General features: G+C 35.0%; 3 protein-coding genes across 4 annotated transcripts; 2 read left to right on the forward strand and 1 right to left on the reverse strand.

Moving 5' to 3' along the window:
- Positions 1 to 3,009: 3,009 nt before the first annotated feature.
- Positions 3,010 to 5,260, forward strand: LOC140832199 (patatin-like protein 7). 2 transcript variants are annotated; one of them, XR_012118084.1, is made up of 4 exons: positions 3,010 to 4,109; positions 4,220 to 4,291; positions 4,419 to 4,795; positions 5,057 to 5,260. XR_012118084.1 is itself a non-coding variant. In XM_073196081.1 (3 exons), the coding sequence occupies exons 1-3, from the start codon at positions 3,219 to 3,221 to the stop codon at positions 4,707 to 4,709; spliced, it is 1,254 nt and encodes a 417-aa protein (XP_073052182.1). In that variant the 5' UTR covers positions 3,010 to 3,218; the 3' UTR covers positions 4,710 to 4,840. The 2 variants fall into 2 exon arrangements, 1 of the variants encoding a protein (XP_073052182.1); XM_073196081.1 differs by lacking the exon at positions 5,057 to 5,260 and having other exon boundaries at positions 4,419 to 4,840.
- A 1,652-nt stretch (positions 5,261 to 6,912) lies between these two features.
- On the reverse strand, positions 6,913 to 8,163 carry LOC140832200 (F-box/kelch-repeat protein At1g15670-like). The gene has a single exon (XM_073196082.1). The coding sequence runs from the start codon at positions 8,090 to 8,092 to the stop codon at positions 7,067 to 7,069; it is 1,026 nt and encodes a 341-aa protein (XP_073052183.1). The 5' UTR covers positions 8,093 to 8,163; the 3' UTR covers positions 6,913 to 7,066.
- Positions 8,164 to 15,153: 6,990 nt separating this feature from the next.
- Positions 15,154 to 21,380, forward strand: LOC140832202 (DEAD-box ATP-dependent RNA helicase 37-like). The gene is made up of 7 exons (XM_073196083.1): positions 15,154 to 15,310; positions 15,839 to 16,672; positions 16,787 to 16,870; positions 17,392 to 17,634; positions 18,153 to 18,320; positions 19,232 to 19,345; positions 20,291 to 21,380. Exons 2-7 carry the CDS (start codon positions 15,938 to 15,940, stop codon positions 20,765 to 20,767), a joined length of 1,821 nt encoding a protein of 606 aa, XP_073052184.1. The 5' UTR covers positions 15,154 to 15,310; positions 15,839 to 15,937; the 3' UTR covers positions 20,768 to 21,380.
- Positions 21,381 to 22,199: the final 819 nt, after the last annotated feature.

Genomic DNA, 22,199 nt, shown 5'->3' on the forward strand with positions numbered 1-22,199 from the left:
TGGATGATCAAGAGTACAAAAACGGTGGGAGGAACAAAGCTACCTCCCAAAGATAAGGAAGGAGGGGGAGTGCTCCGGAACCGGAGATCTCAACAACTAGACATTTAATCAATATATATGTATTTCAAAAAACTAACGGTCCATGTTCGGAATTATGTTTTCTCAAAAACTTACGTTACACGGATCAATTTTATGATACACATCTTCAACATCATATCAAAATTTATCAATCGGAATATGAAGTTTCAAAAGTTGAGGGGATGAAGACGACCACTGCACAAAATAGGCTGCCACAGTGCGTCAAACACGCCAAAAAAAAAAGGGACCATTTTCACATATTGATACATAGCAGATAACATTCATATTCACTTAAAAATCAAGTGTCGGTGCTACCTTTAGCAGTGTTGTAAATAAAGTTAGCAATATCAACAAAAAATTAGTATTATCATCAGAACAACTACGACCATATATAATATAACAGAACTTTCGCGGTTATTACATTGTCGGTCTGTTGTAGTTTTGTGAAATATTGCTTCGGATCCCTCCCACGTTTGACCGATCAAATTTGAGAAGACAAGAAACTTAACACGCACTTTGGCACAAATTACTTAACAAATAAACATTAAATCGCATGTCATGATTTGGATTTGGGAAACAATAAATAAATACAAAATTACTAACACTCGTCAAAAAATTGAGATGCTTCGAGTTGAATAAGAATGAGGGTATTATTATATTATTATCTTAACAATACTTAGAGTGACTAAAAGACAATTGAGAGTGGTTAAAAATTGTGTTAATATTCCTTCCTATCCACCATCATAGCACAAATTAATTGTCGTTTTGTATAAAATTAACAACCTGTCCTTTGCTAATTACTTAAAGCTCAATCGTAGACATAATTATTAAGGAAAATCAATTTATTAATGAGCAAAAGAGTGGTTGGATTGATTTATGTCTTAAAAAAAAAAAGGAATTTGGGGAAAAAATGTATATAATATCCCGCGTTGGCCTCAATCAATTTATAAATGTATGGCCCCGACAATGGTTAGTGTTGGTGTGGGTGTGGGGTTGGAGGGGGCATCGTTGTGTGGTTGGTTTTGGGCCAATTCTAATTAAATTCTCTCTTTCGATGTCTTACCTACTGCCTCATTTTTCGGTGTCCCCTCCACAAATATCCCTTCCATTTTTTTAAATATTTCTCCAATACTTTGGGGAAAAAATTTTCGTTATCCAAGAAAATTATATTAGGCAAGTATTGAATCCGAAAATTTTTGATAAGAGGAATCAAATTCATAATCATCGATCAAAAATTGATCCACTCAATCAACTCGAACACTATTTGACGACGTTGATTCAGAATTTTTTTATAAACATATGCTTGCCTTTTAATCGACTTATATAATATAAATCACGAGAGCACCACTTGCTAAACGTTTCCAAACGAATTTTGTTCAATGTAAACTAAGATAATAATAACAAGCCATACGAAAGTACATACTTATACAAGCTATAGGAAAGGCTAAGGGTTGTCATAAAGATGGCATACAAAACACCAAAGGTTGGGCATACGAAGCATCAACAGTCAAGCCATGCGAAATGTCTCAATGGCGTATGAAAGGTCTCAACCAAAAAAAAATAACAAAAGATGTCATAGACTAGCTGAGCGATATTTGTCTTGATCGGTCCGACATTCGACGCACCCCGGTGGCGCTCGTAGGCTTGCACACACGTCAAGGCTTTTTCTACAGAAAATCGAGTACATGATTTGCACCCCTTTTGCTGGTGTGCACGAGAGAGAGCATCTTGACCAAATTTTGTTACACTTCCATAACACTTGTAACACAATATAAACTTATCTATACCAATTTATTATTTCAACGGGGACAAACTCAATTTTCAAATTTCAATTCATTCACGTAGAAAGTACATGAGCCTAAAAATCCATACCGTTAATCCAACAATTATTGGCTAAAGTTACATTCCAAAATACCGCGTATCGGTTGACTGGTTGAGCTAGCGGTGCTACAAGGAAATCATGTAGCAGGGGACTACTCTACATATTGTAGCCACGTACATCAATAATTAAAATTAATGCTTCGATTTATGTTGTATGTGTTCAATAATTGATGCATAGTTGGATTTATAATATGGCCAAATGTCGGTATTCATTTATTAATTAATACATATTAAATCACCTAAAAAAATCGTATTTTATATGGCATGGGAAAAATAAGGAAGTAATTAATGGTTATCCAAATCAAGATCAAACGAACAAAAAAGCTCTAGATTGATTATTGGTTCATTTGAGTCGGGTCCACTATGATTTAATTTTGGTTATGAGAAATTGTTTTTATTCTCGACTGATTTAATATCGATTTCTCGTGATACTTGAGTTAATGTGATTTGTGATGTGATTGATTTTATCAAATAATACAACAACGCAGAATGTCCATAAACTCCAAGAAGAATTTGTCAAATAAAGTTCATATAATTCTTTGTTTCTACGTTGAGATGTCACCTCTTTTACTAGTTAAAGTGCATCAACTTGAGTTTAGGGATTTCACTCATGTTTTGAGGCTATATATCTAAATTTTTATATGTTTTTCAATACCGATATTATTTGATAGCAATATTTACTTTACCGAAAAGAGAAAAAACGAGATTGACCATTGAAATCATATTTGTAACCGAAATGCAAAGATGGAGTTTATGGTTGCTGATAAATCTTGATTATGTAGTTTGACCAAAAGAATTGGATCTTGATTCTATTATCTATTGAAAACGAAATAAAGGATTGATGATCCAGAATTAGAATCAGATTCAAAATCCAATTTATAAAAATGAGAAAAGTGACATGAATAAACAACTTTATGGTTTGTACTCGTAATAATGAAACCTTTTTTTTTATTTTAAAAAATTTACCCGCCCTAACTAGGGGAAAAAAAGTTTTAGCAAAGGGAGGAAGGTGCCGACATTATTATATATACATAATAATATTACACATAATAAAGAGTAGGAAAATGTTTCAAAATACAAACGCGCGCACGTATGCACCTCCTCCCTCCCTCCTCCTCGGTTTCTTGTCGTATACATGTCAAAGGCCTATATATATATCTGCTCTACACCGCCATTTTTACATCCATTCATTCTCTTTACCTGCTCGTTAATTTTGTCCAAAGAATCTTCTGCTGTTGTTTTGTTTTCATCCCTATTCAATGGCGGCATCACTAAATCACTCCAACATGGATGTTGATAAGCTCACCAACCAGATCTTCTCCATACTCGAAAACAAGTTCCTCTTCGGCTACCAACATGAAGCTAAGCATCCGTATTCCCTGGTGCCACAAGTCGCAAATGGTAAAGTTAGGATCCTTAGCATAGACGCAGGAGGGTCCACCGACGGCATCCTCGCCGCCAAGGCTTTGGTCCATCTGGAAGCCTTTTTGAAAAGAAAATCCGGTGACCCGAATGCTAAAATAGCAGATTATTTCGACGTGGTCGCGGGCTCGGGCTCTGGAGGAGTCCTCGGAAGTCTGCTTTTTACGCGCGGGAAAGACGGTTCTCCTTTGCTCACATCCGAGGAATCCCTCAGATTCATGGTCGATAATGTACGGAAATCCCCGCCGGGAGGAGTTTACCGGCGATTTTTCCGGTCTGAGAAGTCTGATAAGTTTCTTTTCCACAAAGTGTTCGGGGATCTGTCTCTCAAGGATACACTGAAGCCGGTTCTGATCCCGTGTTACGATCTCACAACCGGGGCGCCGTTCTTGTTCTCACGTGCTGACGCGTTTGAGATGGACGGCTGCAATTTCAGTATGTCTGCTGTGTGTAGGGCCACGGTGGCTGGTCATGTGGTGGAGGTGAATTCAACGGACGGGAGAACGAAGATGGCGGCGGTGGGTGGTGGAGTGGGAATGAGCAACCCCACGGCGGCGGCTATAACCCACGTTCTGAATAACAAGCAAGAATTCCCTGTGTGTAAAGGAGTGGAAGATTTGTTGGTGGTGTCATTGGGGAATGGCGAATGTAGTTCAGATTATACAAGTTCATCGCCTTCGTACATGGCGGCATACGTTAAAATTGCCGGAGATGGAGCTGCCGACATGGTACATATATTTAATTATACTGGTACTTCAAATAATTGAAATTTGCAATTCAATGGGGCTCAACTAACGAAGTTGTTGGCTAATTACGTCCTTTTATTTTTGTCATGCAGGTTGATCAAGCTGTGTCCATGGCATTTTCTCGGTCAAAATCAACGAGTTGCAGTAACTATATTCGTATCCAGGTATTAATTATTACCCATTTAATAATTTCGTGCCTTAATTCGAATTAAAGCTCGGACCATATGGATAGAAAATAATTAAATACATGAATACGTGGTTGATATTTTTTTTGTGGGGGGGGTTTTGCAGGGAAATGGGACAGCATTTAATATAGAAAAGAACAAGAAAAACAGAAGAAACATGGAGTTAATGGCGGACCAAATATTGGGACAGAGAAATGTGGAATCCGTGTTATTCAAAGGGAAAAGATCGGTGGAGCATACAAATTTGGAGAGAATGGAGATGTTGGCAGGAGAGCTAATCAAAGAGCAAGAAAGGAGAAAGAACAGCAGCTTACCAATTGTGGTGCTAAAGCAGTCATCTTCTTCACCAAGAACATCCTCTGCAACCACACTCTCCAGCCTTTCTTCTTATATATAATTGATCCATCATTTCATTTAATTATGTTTGTATAGTGTGTATATTGTAGCTCGAGCATTGTGGTATGCTTGGGGAGTTGATTGAATGTTTTTTCCATTCAAAACTGATGGAAACTCATGGTTGTTTGAACAGTCGTTCTCATATGGGCTCGCACAAGTTGTGCTACTATAATACTGGGCCAGCCTAGCATATCCGTTGCACTTTGTTGGGCCTTGCTCTTTTAGCCTTGGCTGATAATGGCCCGGACCAGAACCTAGTTTAGTAACCCTTGACAAACTCAAGAACACGCGTTAAATCGAATTACATGCATAAATGTTCGTACCATAATTGATGATGTTCTTTTATAGCTTCGAGATTTTCCAATCACTTAAATTGATCCTATTTCATTGGCCCAAAAATATTTCAATTAAACCGTTCAAACTTCATTAGTATCGATTAATTTCATGAAGTTTTGGATTAGAATGAAAAACTTAAGCAATGGATATTGGATGTGAGTTTTACCGAGAACTGGAGTTGGATGAACGTAGAAATTAAATTTATCTCATTTTAAAGTGTGATAGGATTATATTGGTGAACATTTTTTTCTTTTTAATTTGATACTGATAAACTATTTTATTATGACATTTTATAATGTTTGACGTCAAATTTTTATTGTCATTATTATATTTTATAATATTAGTCTGTTTGATATTTGTATAAGGCGTTTATCTATTTATTGTAGGTATTTTAGAGAATTTAAATCATTTTTAAAAATAGCTAAAATATCTTATTTGAAAATAAAAATAAAAATTTGATCATTTAAACCAAACCCTCCTCCTCTCTCCCACGAATTAAGAAATCTATTGCGATGTTTAAATGCATATTTTGGATTGGAATCCGGATATGGAAGGATTTGACGAGGAAAGACTATTTTGAGCCCAGAAAGCGAGGGGAGTGAGCTCGGCTTAGGCGGTCAATTCTCTAATGAAATTCTTCCATACTACCACGAACTTAGTCATGGAAGTAAAAGAAAATAAATTCTTTTATTATTCGAAAAACGCTATGAGAGATCTCATCTAAGGGGTAATGATCATCCCTCTTTTGGTAGCATCTTCATGAGCAGCTGGGTTCGCAGAGCAAGCCAGTTAGATACGCGCGATCCACCCAAGTGTGAGTGGATATTTGATAGAATATGTGATGAATACGCGGGGTGGATGTTTTTCGACCATCGTATTTATTTATTTTTGCTAGCAATATATTCAATTCAAGTTAAAATCCAATAGTAGTCTAGAAGGTGAGAGAAGTTGTACGTCGTGTACTTGAACCTTCTACTCCCCATGATAGATTTACATGTTGTACTTTTCCAGTTACTGCATAAATTAAGACCAGTGACAGCATCCTTGCATGTTCCAACACAGCTAGATTTGGGGGTGGTGTCACTATAATGGTTAGGGCGAGTCTTCCTAGACAACTGAACTCCCAGTTCTAGACGAAGCTGCAGGGGTTCCCACCTCAACAAATTCAAGAGACGGAGCATGAACACTTTAATATTTTAAATTTTTTTTGTAAAGCTTTGTCAATCGACTCTCCTGTTTGTGTCATGATTTTGCAAATTATTGGCTTGAATTGCAGGGTGAACAGACCTTTCTTACGTATAGCTGCAGGAGATCTTTCAGTAAAATCTGCGTGGTTCTTGGTGCTGTCCCTAGCGTTTGTTGGTGTTCTAATGGATGGATTGAACATTGGCCTTTCATAACTTCTCTATATTGTCTTGAGTCTTTTCCTTGGAACCATTTACTCTGTTCCTCCATTTCGAATGAAGAGATTTGCTGTTGTAGCATTTCTAATAGTGCCACGGTATGGTTTTGGTTCATAGAAGCTACATCTGTCTTTTTGTTTCCTTCTAAGTTTTATTCGACCAAAGATATGGTGTAAGCTAGTCTATGTGGAGAAGACACGGCTTTGGTTCATAGACGCTACATTTATCTTTTTGTTTCCTTCCAAGTTTTATCCGGCCAAAGATTTATTTTAAGAGAAGATTTGAAAACCCTTTAAATTCGTCGACAATTCCATCAAAACTCGTTAATTATTTTCTTTTAAAAAAAAATACCTATGGTATCAGATTGGAATTAGCAGTCCTAATTTCTATCAATCAAACCATAAGAATCCACGCACATGTCCGTCCACTCAGGTAGAGTCATAACATGTCATTGTTGCACCGAGAAAAGCGAAGGAAAGGACGAGGCTTTCCATTTCATTGCATGCATAATAATTTATGTACACAAATACACCATATTATATATGTAGGCACTTACTAATTACAATAATACCAAATTTTAAAATTTTGGATATTTTCCAATATATAAACTCTCTGGCTGTTATATTTCAACGGCGCATCCAGATTGCACAAATCCACAAAATTTCTCATCGGATATGATATTATTGTTTTTGTTATTATTATAATCCAATAGATAGAAGTTATGTGGGGCACCCTGATAAGCTGAGCCGGTGAGTAGGCTACAATTCCCGAGGTCCACTCCACAAGAACCCACGCGCACAGTCGGCTGAGTCGCCCCCCAACGTAACAATTCCTTCTTGTTCTCGCCGACACACGACCTGGGGCACTCGCGCACACGCCACGCATCCTCCACTACCACCCAATCGCCGCCGCTTCTCACATCGTAAATCTCAGCGCTACTCTTGAAATTCCCTTGCGACTCGGTGTCGTAGCCGCTAACGACCCAGAACTCCGACCCGATCACGATCCCTTCGCACTCGTCCCGCCTTTGGTTCATCCCCGGCAACTCGCTCCACTCGTTCTGCTTTATATCGAAAACCCACGCTGAATTCGACGCGTTTTTGCTCGCGTCGTGCCCTCCCGCAACTATCACCTTACCCTCCAAGCCGGCCGCGGCGAAAAAAGACCGAACCGACGGCATGTCCGCACACTTACTCCACTCCCGGGTCGTGAAATCGTAGATAAACACGTCCTTCACGGGCTCCCAACTCGATGGGTCCAGTCCACCCATCACAACAACCTTACCCTCGGTGCTGGTTATTTGACAGAACATCGGCAGCCCATCTGGGTACTTGGGGACCTGCTCGAGTCTGTCCCAGCTCCGACTAAACGAGTCGAACAGGGAAATAGCGTACCTGGGTTGATTAGCCGGTTTTGACCCGGATTCAGCGGGAAGCGCTTGAACCAAACACGCCACCTTGTGCGTAAACCCATATTTCTTCCTGTGGTAATAGAAATCCTTGCTCTGAATGAGCTCACGCCAGAGCTTGCAAACTTGGGAGGAGACTCGGTGAACTGAGAAGTGCAACCGAGACAAACATTCGAGCGCAAGCTCTTCAGGCAAACCGGGTATCAACTCGGCGGCTTCATATTTTCCGCAGGTCATGGTGAAATTGAATTAAATTTGGTTGATAATCAAGTGATGATCACTTGGGTAACAGATTGAAGCGGATGAAAGCAAATGGTGGGATTTATAGTACATGGGATGGAGATAAGGCATTCAACTTGCCCTGACCTCCGTAAACGTGGCACTCATTCATTAGTCCAAAGCTCCACATAATTATTTTATTTACATATATGATATGTCTAATATTATTGTTTATATTTTATTTAGTACATGGGATGGAGATAAGGCATTCAACTTGCCCTGACCTCCGTAAACGTGGCACTCATTCATTAGTCCAAAGCTCCACATAATTATTTTATTTACATATATGATATGTCTAATATTATTGTTTATATTTTATTAACACTTCCATTTTCCTTTCTTCGTTCTTTTCTTATGACTTTTACATTCATTTTTCTAATATTTATTAAATTTAACTTTACTTCTCTAAAAAATATAAAAAGACAAATTATCCAATAAACGAGATATTTTCGTATAGATCAGCATCTATCTCATCATATACCAAATACCAGACATTAGGCAATATTTAATTAAAACTCATTTTAAAATCATTAAGAAAGAGAATTGACTTTCGAAATATATAGTTCCAATTGCTTAGGGATATTTTATTTCATTGACTAATTTTTTTAAAAAAATTAGTCAATGTTTTTAACTATTTTTAATGTCTTTTAAACGATATAATTCTGTACATTTCTTGAACTTACAAAACTAAATTTCACATTCTGTTAATATTGGATTTTTCACATTTTTAAAGTTCAAACTAATTGACCACTGTCAAAAATTTTGAACAAATAAATTCTTCTACTACATATATAATATAGATATATATATCGTGTTATTATATAAAAAGATTCTATGACACCTCGTTACTACTTATATAATTTTATTGTGTTACACTACAAATAAATTCTTCTACTACATATAATTTTATTGTGTTACACTTTATTGTCTTACCCAATCCGAAAGAGATGTGCTGAAAACTCTAAGGTTACGTTTGGTTGGAAGGATATGATAAACTAATGATTAGTATGTAAATGATAAAAAAATGATTGTGATAGAAATATAATATATGACGTAAAATAGTATTATGTTTTATATGATTTTTAAGTGTGGGATAATTTTGAATTTTTTGATGAAATGACGAAATTGTTCATTTCTTTAAATTTTTTTTCTTTACTCCGACAACAGAGGTGCTCCGACGGCCGGCGGTGTTCCGGCGGCATCCGCCGTTGGCCGGAAGCGGCAGCCGGAGGTGACCGGCCGGAATCGGCGTTAGCGGCGACGGTCGGCGGCAGCGGCGGGGGTCGGCGTTAGCGGCGACGGTCGGCGGCGGGTGTCGGCGTGAGCGGCGGCGGTCGGCGGTCGACGGCGGCGGCGGCGGTCGACGGTGGTCGGTGGGCGGTCGGTGGAGGGAAGTGGTGGTGAGTTTGAATTTAGGAGAAGGGTAAAATTGGAAAAATAAGATGGATTAAGAGTGAGATAAATAATCCTTAGGGGTGAGGATGTATTATTTTAACCTACCTAATATAACCTAATAATTCGTACAAGGGATTGACTTGGTTAAATAATCACGCGAACCAAACGGGTGATAGGTGGGTCAAAAAAAATAAACCCACCTAATCTTACAAACCAAACACTCCGTAAGTGTTTGGAGTAACTTATTTTAACTGTTTCTCAGCTTCTACACGGAATTTACTGAAAATATCTCTTCTATTAGGTGTGATATTTTTTATTTAAGGATAAAATACACTACAAATGATTTAATTACCCTCAATTTATAATTGATATTTATAAATATATGCTAGTAGGTAGAAATTAAAATCAAATAAATATTTTTATATATTATATAATATGATAATTATATAAATGAATTCAAGATAATTATATAAATAATTTTTATAAATCTTAATAAAATTATTAATATCACCCGATTAACATTAAAAATTGATATTTGACTTGACTCACAAAATCAAGGGATCAATTATCATATTATATAATATATAAAATTAGGTAAAAATAAATAAATCATGCAAGCACTATCGGCGTATAGACAAATAAAAAATATGAACTCAAGCAACAACGTTGAAATTATAAAATTTATTATGATAAGGTTAATTTTGTTATTATAAACTAATATATAAATTTAATCACTCTTATTAAAATCATACAAAACATTAAATATAATATCCTACATCTTATTTATCTTTAACTTATCCTTATATTATATATCATATATTTATCCTATCATGTGTACCAAACTATGTCTTACAGTAACTTATTTTAACTGTTTCTCAGCTTCTACACGGAATTTACTAAAATAAAGTCCAGTCATTTGAATCGCAACTAGCTATTCATAACAATTTAAATATTTTATTTTATTTATCGAAACAAAGAAATACATCAAACCCGATAAAATAAAATTAAATTGGTTTGTCAAATTGATTCGTATGTGTTATAAAAATGAAGCAGAACCTTATTTCTGATAGTGATGATGTAAGTACATCAATTTTCACCCTATCACTAACGTGATCAAAATATTTTATTCAATTTGAACAAAAAATAGAATATTCTTATACTCAAGCAATATGTTGAATAAAATACATTATTCTATTTTTAATACGTTTAAAAATATTTGGAATAATTTGTAAAGTGAATGGAAACAGTATTTTAATTTAGATTTTATTTAATTCTTGAAAGTATTTGGATTTCAAGTTAATTCTTTCACAAATTAGAAAATTAATTTATTGATGACGATGTGTCAAGTTCATCTTTTTGTAATTTTTTTTAAAATTAAAAAAAATTATAAATCACAGGTGGGGTGACGATGAAGATAAATATAGTTGTAAACGAGACGACTTTGTCAAATTTTTACACTGTGATGTGACATGGTTTCCATAAAAGTGAAACAATCAAATTATTGATTCAACATGCTACAACTCTCGACACTCGATAATTTAAATTCAACATTCAATAAAAGTTCCCGCTTTGTAACTACACAAAAACTCGATCAATTTTGTGATATTCATATTTTATTTACGTTATCAAAAAAAATTATTTTTTATGATGAAAATATAATTTTTTTATTGTAAATATAATTAGAGTTAAAATATTCACAAAAAAATCAGTAAGATCAATTTAAACCAATATATCCCAGCACACATTACATGCTTTTAGAATTTTTTAAATTAATTAATTTATATTCAAACAATGATAAGATTATAGTTTTAAAAATTAATAAAGAGTCATATTGTAATTGAGAATTTAACAAAATAATATATAAAAAGGAAAAAACCAAATCTATATATTATCCACAATCATAATACGAGTAATAAATACTAATAATTATACAATTTCTAAAATTGGGATTAGGATAATGAAAATTATTGTTATTATTTAAAATTTTAAGATATGTCACACAATATTTTTAAAAATTAAAAAGCCAGAGAAAAAAACCGAGATATAATGGAATACGTGTACATGCATGTATGGACCTTTTTTTTTAAAGTTAATTAAATTGACAATCAAAGGCTGAGAAATTGATAAAATGAATAATCAAGAAATGGACAGAAATATGATTTTAAAAAATGGACAGAAATGACTAGAAGAAGCATCTTCTGGGGAGACGGAGAAGGTAATGCTAATGCATGTGGCGGGGCCAATATTTTGGATAAGAGGTAATTCGTGATAATAATATAGTGAATATTTATTACAATATTGCTAGTCTAACTCGATCTATTCTCCGTTAAAAAAATAATATTATTGACTTAAAAACTATATATTTTTATGAATTGGAATGAAAATTTATCTCATAATTATTCTGTGAAACAATCTTATACGAGTTTTGCGATTTATTATATAGCAGGAGCTATCCAACAAGTCAATGTCTTGGATCTATGCTTTCGAAAGAGAAATACGGAATTCGACGTAAAAAAATATACTAGGGGTGTGTTTGGTTGAGTGGATTAAATAAGGATAGATTAATAGTCAAATATTTATCGTTAAAATTTTAAGATGTTTTAATAATCATTTTGACACGGTTTAAGATCTAATTTTATTAATCAAATAGTTATCCATAAAATTGGATCTTAAACCGGGTCAAAATGATTATTAAAACAACTTAAAATTTTAACGATAAATATTTGACTATTAATCTATACTTATTTAATCAACTCAACCAAACACATCCTAGGAGTTATTCCCCCGATCATCCTTCATCCAAAGGTGATAAACTCTCTGCATGTTCAAGAGATATTAATATCGGATGGGCCCGCATTGGATGAGAAACGATTGAAGGAGGAAGGGGGCTTAGAGAGCCTTAGGCTGTATAAATATAATATTACAATAAATATCAATTGAAAATAAAACAATAAAGTTGAAATAAATGTTATGATCTTAACCTTGTTTGTCATCGTTGCCGGGAGTTACTGGCAAAATAATGAATTACTGATGTATATATTACATAAAATAAACTCTATCGACGAATCCTCGAGTTTTATAATGACAAAAATTATGAATAAATATGTTATCATTATTTTTCAATTTTTTTTCGTTATATTATTCATGATCTCGTAAAACCTATTATGAACAATGTTCCATGTTTGATCAGTAGAGTAGGTCTCTTATGAGACATGTCAAACCTATCGATATTCACAATAAAACAATACTCTTAGCATAAAAAATAATATTTTTTCATAGATAACCCAAATAAAAGACATGTCTCACAAAATACGACTCGTAAGATCGTCTCATACAAGTTTTTACATGGTCAGAAAATTTATTGTTTTCATTCATGGTTTTATTTGGTGAGTTGGAGCAATATCAAAAGAATAAAATTTAGACTAAAGATGGACAGCTCGATACATGGACCATTGATTGGGTTGATATAATAATATTATTGTTGTTGTCTGTTTTATGAAAGAGGATAACGGCCGGGGGGAGGGGGATAGGGACCTATTTTTGAATTTCCGTTTGGACAAATTTTTTGAGGCCACGTAGGATAAATAGATAAGTTCGACGAGACATTTTCTAATCGGGGTGCTCTGATTTCTCCTCCTCCTTATCCATACTTAATTATCACTGTTCATGCCATTGGTTATTATTGGATCTATTTGAAAACAATAATTCTTTTTAAGTAATTTTATTTCTTTACTCTATTTATTTATTCTAATGATTTGTCGCCATGCCTGGTTATTAATTTAAGTGTTAATTTCAGAATGTTGATGCTATATCTTGAATCTGTCTAGTGAGCTAAATGATTTTTCGGTGTTTGGGTCAGCGATGACGAGTATGAGTGGGTCGACAGAGATTAACAAAAGTTAAAAGCAAGAGTCGATGAAGATAACAAAAATAAATAGTACAAGATGTAGTTGTGCTGGATATAAACGATAAATGCAACCTCAGTTTTTTTTTTCCCCAAGCTTTCACTTGTTTGGCAAGTATCACACGTTAATTGATTAATGTTTATGATTTTATACGCTATGCTAGTTGATTGGGTACAATTTGGTATATAGGATATGATAAGTAAGAGATATATATAATGATAAGATAATATGTTGAATGTTTGGTATGATTTTAACAAGAGTGATTAAATTTATGGCAAAAACTTGTGTGAGACGGTCTCACGGATAATATTTGTGAGACGGATCTCTTATCTGGGTCATCCATGAAAAATTATTACTTTTTATGCTAAGAGTATTATTTTTTATTGTGAATATGAGTAGGGTTGACCCGTCTCACAAATTAAGATCTGTGAGACTGTCTCACATGAGACCCACTCTAAATTTATATATTGAATTATAATGACAAAATTAACCCTATTACAAAAAACTTATATTTCATTGTTATTAAGATCTTGTAATTGCATATACACACACATATACATGTGTGTATATATATATTTGTGTGTGTATATATATGTATCTATAGATTTGTATATATGTATGTATTTAATAAAAATTTAACATTAACTTAAATGCATTTAAATTGAGAATAATTAAGTTATTTGTAATATATTTTATCATTACATTAAAATTATCACATATCTTACAAAGGATGTTTAATCCTTTTCAAAATTTATTTATCAAGGGCACAAGATATTATCATGAGTCTTTTTAAAAAGATATCAAAAGTGAGATAAGTGATATTATTTATCAATCTCACTCTTATCTCATGTAACAAACAATGCCTAAAAAGAATAGTAACAGTATATATGGGCTGGGTCGGGATTTGGAGTTTGTTTGGGAGACTGCATTAAAATGTGGAGTGTTGATGAATCATGAAAACGGAAGCCCAAACTCTGGATATTTAATTTTTTTTTAAAAAAGCAATAAGGCCCATTTGGAGTGACACTCGGAGTCGTGTTTCCGGGATGGCTTTGAGCATTAACCCAAATATTTAACATTATATAAAAACCATTTTAATCGGTTTAATTTACATGAATAATTGCAATATAATTTTTAAAACCTTGCTCTGTGTGTGTTTGTTTTTTATTTTAAATTAAATGTAGCATACTCGTTTGTATTTCAATACACAGATTTAAAAAAAATACATAATGAATTCATTTATTATAATTTCCTCTATTATATTTGTATTAGGTGACTCAGAATTTAATAATGTTTGAAAACAAAACCTAGTTATTACAACAAAAAAAAAAACTCGATTATTATTATAAAAAAAACTTCACATGTATATATATATAAGTAAATATATATATATTTAAATCTAAATAAATAGAGAGAGTCTAAATTAATTAAGGCAAAAACTTGTGTGAGACGGTTTCACGAGTCATATTTGTGAGACGGATCTCTTATTTGGGTCATCAATGAAAAAGTATTACTTTTTATGCTAAGAATACTACTTTTTGTGTGAATATGAATTGAGTTGACCCGTTTCACAGATTAAGATCCGTGAGACGGTCTCACATGAGACTCACTCATTAATTAAATAGTTTTTTTGGTTGTCGGTAAGCCTTGGTCAATTAATTTGACACGTTTTTTTTACTAATATAATATTACGATCGAATTTTAATCTAATATTTTAGTTGCTATTTTCTCTATTTCGCGACCCGAATCTCACGTCCCTATATTTTCTCCTTCCTTTTTTCTTTCTGCCGTAAAGCTAGGGTTTCTAAAATTTTCTCTTCACCTTCTGTCTTCCAAAATATGCTATCGCCGAAAAGCTTGTGCTGATTTCTCTCAGGTACAAGGTTTATCGGCTCGTAGATTTATACTGAAAGATGAACACGCAGTTGCACGTATTTGGACTTAATTCGCAACGTGTCTGTGTAATTTGTTTGTGTGTATCTGTATAAAATATATCGCATTGTTAAACTGTATTGAAGTTTGAGAGTTTGAGTTTTGAGACAGATCTTCCTGTTTGTACGTAATCTATTTTGTCGTTGCATTTCTGTTTCTTTTTGTGTGGAGCATCCCAGCTTGTTTTCCCAGTTTTTGCTTTTACTCTCTCACTCCCAAATTTTTCTTCCCTTTCATTTTTAGTGACGAATCAAGATTGATTTATCAGTTTGATGATGCAATTCACGTTGGTTCGTGTCAAATTTTGATGTTTTTTTCCAAGAAATGTTCTTTAATCAGGGCACTGTTGTATTTACTTACTCCCAGATTTTTTTGTGTGACGAATCAGGATTGATTTATCAGTTTGATGATGCATTTGCTCTGGTTTGTTTCAAATTTTGATATATATATTTCAAAACTATTCTTTAATCAGGGTATTGGGGTGTAACATAACAAGGAAACAACGAGACTAGTCAGAAATTTTTGGGATAGTTTTACTCTAATTTATCTGTGGTCAAGAGGTTGTTGAAAAATGAGAACTTCGTGGGCAGACGCCGTTGAGAATGCAGCTTCTGGATTTGCTGATGATGCTGGGACCAGTGGAGGCAATGAACCCACATCGGCTCCCACTAAGCCTGCATATGTCCCACCACATCTCAGGAACAAACCTCCTGCGACAAAGCCACCTGCTTCATCCCTGAGTGGTGCATCATCGGGTAATGACAGGTCCGGGTATAGTGGATCAACAAGTGGGTCACGATGGGCTGGCTCTGGATCTGATTACGGACGTCAGGGATATAATTATGGAAGCCGTGGAGGTAGTGGCCGGGGTAACAGGGACCGAGAGGTCAACCCTTTTGGTAATGAAGATCTGGATGCAGACACTGAACGTGCATTTGTTGAACCGGAGAATAGTGGTATTAACTTTGATGCATATGAGGATATTCCTGTGGAGACAAGCGGTGAAGATGTACCACCACCCGTAAATACATTTGCGGAGATAGATTTAGGTGATGCTCTCAATTTGAATATTCGAAGGTGTAAGTATGTGAAACCAACCCCAGTGCAGCGACATGCTATACCGATTTCACTGGCAGGACGAGATTTGATGGCCTGTGCTCAAACCGGATCAGGAAAGACTGCTGCTTTTTGCTTCCCAATCATCGGTGGAATTTTGAGGGGGCAGTCTCCAATGAGACCGCGAGGTGTCCGCACTGTTTTTCCACTTGCACTTATTCTCTCACCAACAAGAGAACTCTCAATGCAGGTAGGCCATTTATTTAATGAGCATCAATTTCATCGTATTTTATACTTTTGTGCAACTGATGTCTTCACATTTTGAGATGGAATATGTATTGATATTTTGCATCTTTTGCTTCAGATACATGAAGAAGCTAAAAAGTTTTCCTACCAAACCGGCGTCAGAGTAGTTGTGGTATATGGAGGAGCGCCAATAAATCAACAGGTTATGGATGTCCTTTTTCTCCATTTCGCCCGTGAAGGCGTTAATTGTTGCATACCACTTCTCCTCCTTGATTTTATGTTTCATTCCATGTATATTTTGTTTACGGAAAATGATATTATATAATTAACTTTTATCTCCACTTCTCTCCAGTTTTAACAGTATTTTTCAGCCTGGAAACGATAGTTAGCGGTAATAACAACAAAACATTAAACGATATAAAATAATTATTACTGTTAAACAAGCAAAATTAGGAATGTTGATAATAGCCATGTATGACCATAGTCATTGAAGGCGTAAGGAGCATTGGCCTTGTGGAGCCTGAGGCTCAAGGGGATTATCGAAGTAAGGCCCATTAGGCATACATTGTTGAATTCACATATATGAAGTGGATTTTACTAAAATATTACATTAAACAAAATATTCAATAATAATGTAAATAAAAAAATTTCGTAGTAAATATGTGAATAAGTTTTTACAATACCTCATATAAATGAATTATGATATATTGATTTTTTGCGCAGCTGCGTGAACTTGAGAGAGGAGTTGAAATTCTGGTGGCAACACCTGGAAGATTGTTTGATTTGCTTGAGAGAGCAAAAGTTTCATTACAGATGATAAAATATTTGGCTCTTGATGAGGCAGACAGAATGCTTGATATGGGTTTTGAGCCGCAAATCAGAAAAATTGTAGAGCAAATGGATATGCCTCCTCGTGGTGAAAGACAGACAATGCTGTTTAGTGCCACCTTTCCAAAAGAGATCCAGGTATTCATTGGATTATGTTTCCATTTTTATTTTGTCTTTGCTAGCTGTGATCAACTTCTTGCATTGTCCGTGAAGTTGTTAGAAAATTTCATCTTGCTGAAATCTGCTATTAAAAAGTGGTAACTAATTTAATTTCACGTCAGTGAATAATGAATACAGTTCTTGTTGGTTGTGGTGGTTGGTGACTGAAATACTGATTTGTCCTTTGTGTCCTTGATTCCATTCTTTATACCTGGCAATTGGCATTGAGCTATCCGTTGCCTCTGTTCTTTAAATTTTTTAATCGGCAATTGATGGTTTTTTGGAATAGGATAGTGAGAGAGAACTTGGAATCTAGAAATATGAAACAAATCTAAGTTCTTGATTGTTGATGCTGGGATAAACAATTCTTTAAATAACATATTTTCTTCTTTTGTTCTCCGTATTTTTAAGAAATATTCTTATAGAGTAGATGATGTTGATGTTCTTGTGAAGATATTTCCAATATTCATCCTTTGAAATCTACTGTTGGCCTGCAGAGACTGGCATCCGACTTCCTTTCAAATTACATATTTTTGGCAGTTGGAAGGGTTGGTTCAAGTACAGATTTGATTGTTCAAAGAGTTGAATTTGTTCATGATAATGACAAGAGAAGCCATTTGATGGATCTTATTCATGGTCAGAGGGCGAACGGAGTTCAAGGAAAGGTAATTATATATTGTGGACCTGTGGTAAATATACAGAAATTGGCTTTTGTTGGATTATTTCGATCTTTCAGTTTGCTTTGTTGTTAAACTATGCCCATCTTGTTGTCTATCTAAGTGGTTCTTATTTACGAATGATTGTTCAGAATTGTATATGCTGATACTCTTTTAGTTTACTTCTGCTCTTCTGGTGGAACCAGCATATTGTGCATTCCCATATTGCATATTTAAAAGGTGTTGCATTCCTAACTACAGAAATTATGCTATCTTAAGACTTGTTTAGTTTTGTTTTAAAATGTTTTTAAATTTTTAATTTTTCTATTGCACGTTTAGCAACAAATATTTTATACGATATGTTAATTGGAGCGATCAAAGTTATTAGAAGTTCACGAGGCATTCTCCTAGGTTCTAGCTTCACCGATGATTGGCCTTTGTGCCTAGGTACAATCTAACGTGTAACCCTTCAATATAGCACAATCGGCGCTCCTTTAGCATAAAGCCCTAATGGTGGGTTTAAAAAACTCAAGGTGCTTTTGAAGCAAACACTAAATGGAGGGTAAAAAATCCTAGACAAAATGCAAGATAATGGTCAATAACATTTTGCTTACAGACTGATGAGTATTTGTTTCATTTTTTAATTGTTTGTGAGGTACACACTGGATTATATACGATAGTTGCATATTTAGATATTTAGAGTAGACTGGATTCTAGTATATTTTCCTTTAAGGTGCCTCAAGCCAATTCATCGCATGCCTCGCCTTGCACTAGAGTTCCTCGCACTTCTACTAACATGGGGTTGAGATTATTCATTTCTTTGTGTTGCCATTATTTCAAACTTCCACTTTACTGAATTCATCATTATTCTGTTTACTTCAAGGGCGTGTTTGGTTTCATTAGTTTGCTTATTCTTGCAGCAAGCTCTTACTTTAGTATTTGTGGAAACGAAGAAAGGAGCTGATTCATTGGAACATTGGCTGTGTGCCAATGGTTTTCCTGCCACTACAATTCATGGAGATAGAACACAACAGGTGATTGGTAAACACAACCGATAATTTTACATTGTTCCCTGTCATGATATAGAATATTTGTCCTCATTTATCGCAAATAATATTTGAAAATAAAAATTATAATGAAAAATTTCATCTTTTTCATGCATGTTGAGTAAGATATATGCTTTTATCTTTATGCCTGTTTTGTAAGGAGAAATGTGTGAAAATACTATAAAATTATTGGAATGTGGATATATTTCAAATTATTTTCATTAGAGTCTTGGTGGTTTGTGAGTTAAGTTATTGTACTCTATGTTCCTCTCCCTCCCTCTAGCTGTCCATGTAAAATTTAACTTTTTTTTCTTTCATCTTTATTTTATTGTGCCAGAAGCTATTATTTAACCTCATTTTACCATCAACGCACCTCCACTTGATTTCCTGACTGCGTGTTCAGCCCTCAAAACTTTTCTATACCCACCCAGGTTATTACTTGATTATTGTGAAAACTTTGGGTCAGTGGAGTGGGCTGGTAGACTCTAGGTAGATGAGTGGCATTACATGTTCTACTGCTTGGGTTGGGCCATTTGGAATCTATTGCCCCGGGGATGGCTATGCAGGATCTGTACAACAGTTATGATCAGCTTGGGAAAGAGAGTATCTAAGGAGAGAGGTGAGATGGAGGAGAGAAGGTAGGTGGCTTTATTGACCCAAAGGCATGGGTTGTTCAAGAGGGGTTATTATGATCTTTGCTGATGAGGGTTTGCATCTGTATTTATTGACCCATCATGATTTATGAAGAAAGTTGAACGCTGTGACGATGTGCCCATGGTATTTAAGCTAGCAGTCACGTGGGAGTAATTCTCTAAACAATTGGATGTTCTGTCATTTCTGTTTCTGGCTTATTTATCATTTTATAGTAATAATAATAATAGTAATAATTATTCTTATTATTATTATAATTTGATGTTTGATGTCTGGCTCCAGGAAAGGGAGCTAGCACTCAGATCCTTCAAGAGTGGGAACACGCCAATATTAGTTGCAACAGATGTGGCTGCTCGTGGTCTTGATATTCCACATGTTGCTCATGTAATCAACTTCGATCTCCCAAATGACATAGATGATTATGTCCATCGGATAGGACGTACGGGTCGTGCTGGCAAGACGGGATTGGCAACTGCCTTCTTCAACGAAAATAACACGTCGATGTCTAAGGCGTTGGCTGATTTGATGCACGAAGCAAATCAAGAAGTACCGGATTGGTTGACTCGGTTTGCAAGTCGACCCCTGTATGGGGGTAAAAGTAGGCGTGGTGGTGGGCGTTTTGGTGGTCGTGATTTTAGAAGAGAGTCCTCTTTTAATCGGTCTGGGAGTGGCTCTAACTACTATGGAGGAGGCGGCAGTGGTGGTTTTGGCGGTTACGGAGGAGGAGGAGGTCCGGGCGTGACCAGTGCTTGGGATTAACCACTCGCAAACCTTCATCTTTATTATTTATGTTTGCAGAAAGAGTACAATATAGTTTTTGTTTTCATGAGAATCGGAGGATTGTGGAGCTCATCTTCTTTCTGAATGGGAAGAGACAGAAGATAAGTCGATATCCGTTTTTTGAGATGATTGCGGAGTATACTATTTTATGTTTTAAAATCATGAGACGGTTATCCTTTTGGGATTTACCAGAGATTTTCATGATAGTATTGCGGTTAAGCACGCTTACATTGATCGACAAGTTGGCTTTTCTCATGTGAATGCGTAGTGATACTGCTGCCCATTTCAATTGTCGTGTTTTCTGAAATTGCATCCTATAAAAAGGGGTTCGTGTTTGGATGCGGAGTTGATAATGCTGATGGGTGTGAATACCATGCGAGAGCTTCTGCCGCCGCCGACCGCACTTTAGTCGATGACCAGATGACCAACATTTGTCTATTTTCTGTTCATGCGCAAGATTTTTTCCTGAAATTTAAATTTTACGTTTTCAGTTCTCGGATAACAATCCTTAATCATCATCAAGCTTCTGTTATTTATGAAAATGGGACACTTTTTTTTATATCTAATTTATGGTGACGATAGATTTTGCGTAGCTGAAAAATTCATTTGCCTGTAAAATCTCTAAATTTCATGGTATTAGATTTTCATTCACTTGTTTAATAAGGGAAAAATTATTTTTATATTATGAAGCTATCAAATTAAGAATGGCAAAAATAATTTTTATGACAAATATCCTTCGTGTAATATATTTAGAAACACGCTTAGCATATAATTTATTATTTGTCTGCGTTAAATGTGAACCTGACATGGATGACGAACGCATTCAGATTTTTAAAGAAATTAGAAAACAATTTCACATATTAATTAAATGATGGAAGAAATCAACTATTGAGAAGAGCTTTATCTATACAAATACCAAGAGTATGGTTAAATGGTTATTTCATAAGAAATAATATCCATTAAGGTAATAATATATATATATTTGAAAAAAACATCATCCTTCTACAAATAAGATGAGCGATAATGAAAAAACAGAAGTCTCGTCAGTTCTACAACTCTAGAAAAGCCTCATCAGAACAAATCAAAGAAATCGTACAAGAAAAAACACCAAAACCGAAACTTTACCCATTTATTCCTGGTCGTCATAAGAAGCCGACAAAGCCTTTGGACAATATCATCTTCAGAATCATTACACACCCTAATTTCCCAGCCGTGCAGCCTTTGTCCCAACTGGGTGAGCTTTAAACAAGGCAGAGAGGAGTATTTTGGATGAGGGTACTCCTCGAACAGAGTGGGTACCATAGAACGAAGCGTAGAGTTGGCACGATTAGAACCAGCAGCTTTTGAGAGTCTAACAATGATTTCGAAATTAAAGAGGCCGTGGATGAACGTACTATAGCGTCTTTGATGA

This window comes from Primulina eburnea, chromosome 5, assembly GCF_022965805.1.
Source record: "Primulina eburnea isolate SZY01 chromosome 5, ASM2296580v1, whole genome shotgun sequence".
Lineage (NCBI taxonomy): Eukaryota > Viridiplantae > Streptophyta > Magnoliopsida > Lamiales > Gesneriaceae > Primulina > Primulina eburnea.

Bases quoted from the DNA above. Each gene is read 5' to 3' on its own strand.
- LOC140832199 (XM_073196081.1), top strand. From the start codon at position 3,219: ATGGCGGCATCACTAAATCACTCCAACATGGATGTTGATAAGCTCACC. The intron at 4,110-4,219 runs GTACATATATTT...TTTGTCATGCAG, and splicing joins GAGATGGAGCTGCCGACATG to GTTGATCAAGCTGTGTCCAT. The intron at 4,292-4,418 runs GTATTAATTATT...GGGGTTTTGCAG, and splicing joins GTAACTATATTCGTATCCAG to GGAAATGGGACAGCATTTAA.
- LOC140832202 (XM_073196083.1), top strand. From the start codon at position 15,938: ATGAGAACTTCGTGGGCAGACGCCGTTGAGAATGCAGCTTCTGGATTT. The intron at 16,871-17,391 runs GTTATGGATGTC...TTTTTTGCGCAG, and splicing joins GAGCGCCAATAAATCAACAG to CTGCGTGAACTTGAGAGAGG. The intron at 17,635-18,152 runs GTATTCATTGGA...GTTGGCCTGCAG, and splicing joins CCTTTCCAAAAGAGATCCAG to AGACTGGCATCCGACTTCCT.
- LOC140832200 (XM_073196082.1), bottom strand. From the start codon at position 8,092: ATGACCTGCGGAAAATATGAAGCCGCCGAGTTGATACCCGGTTTGCCT.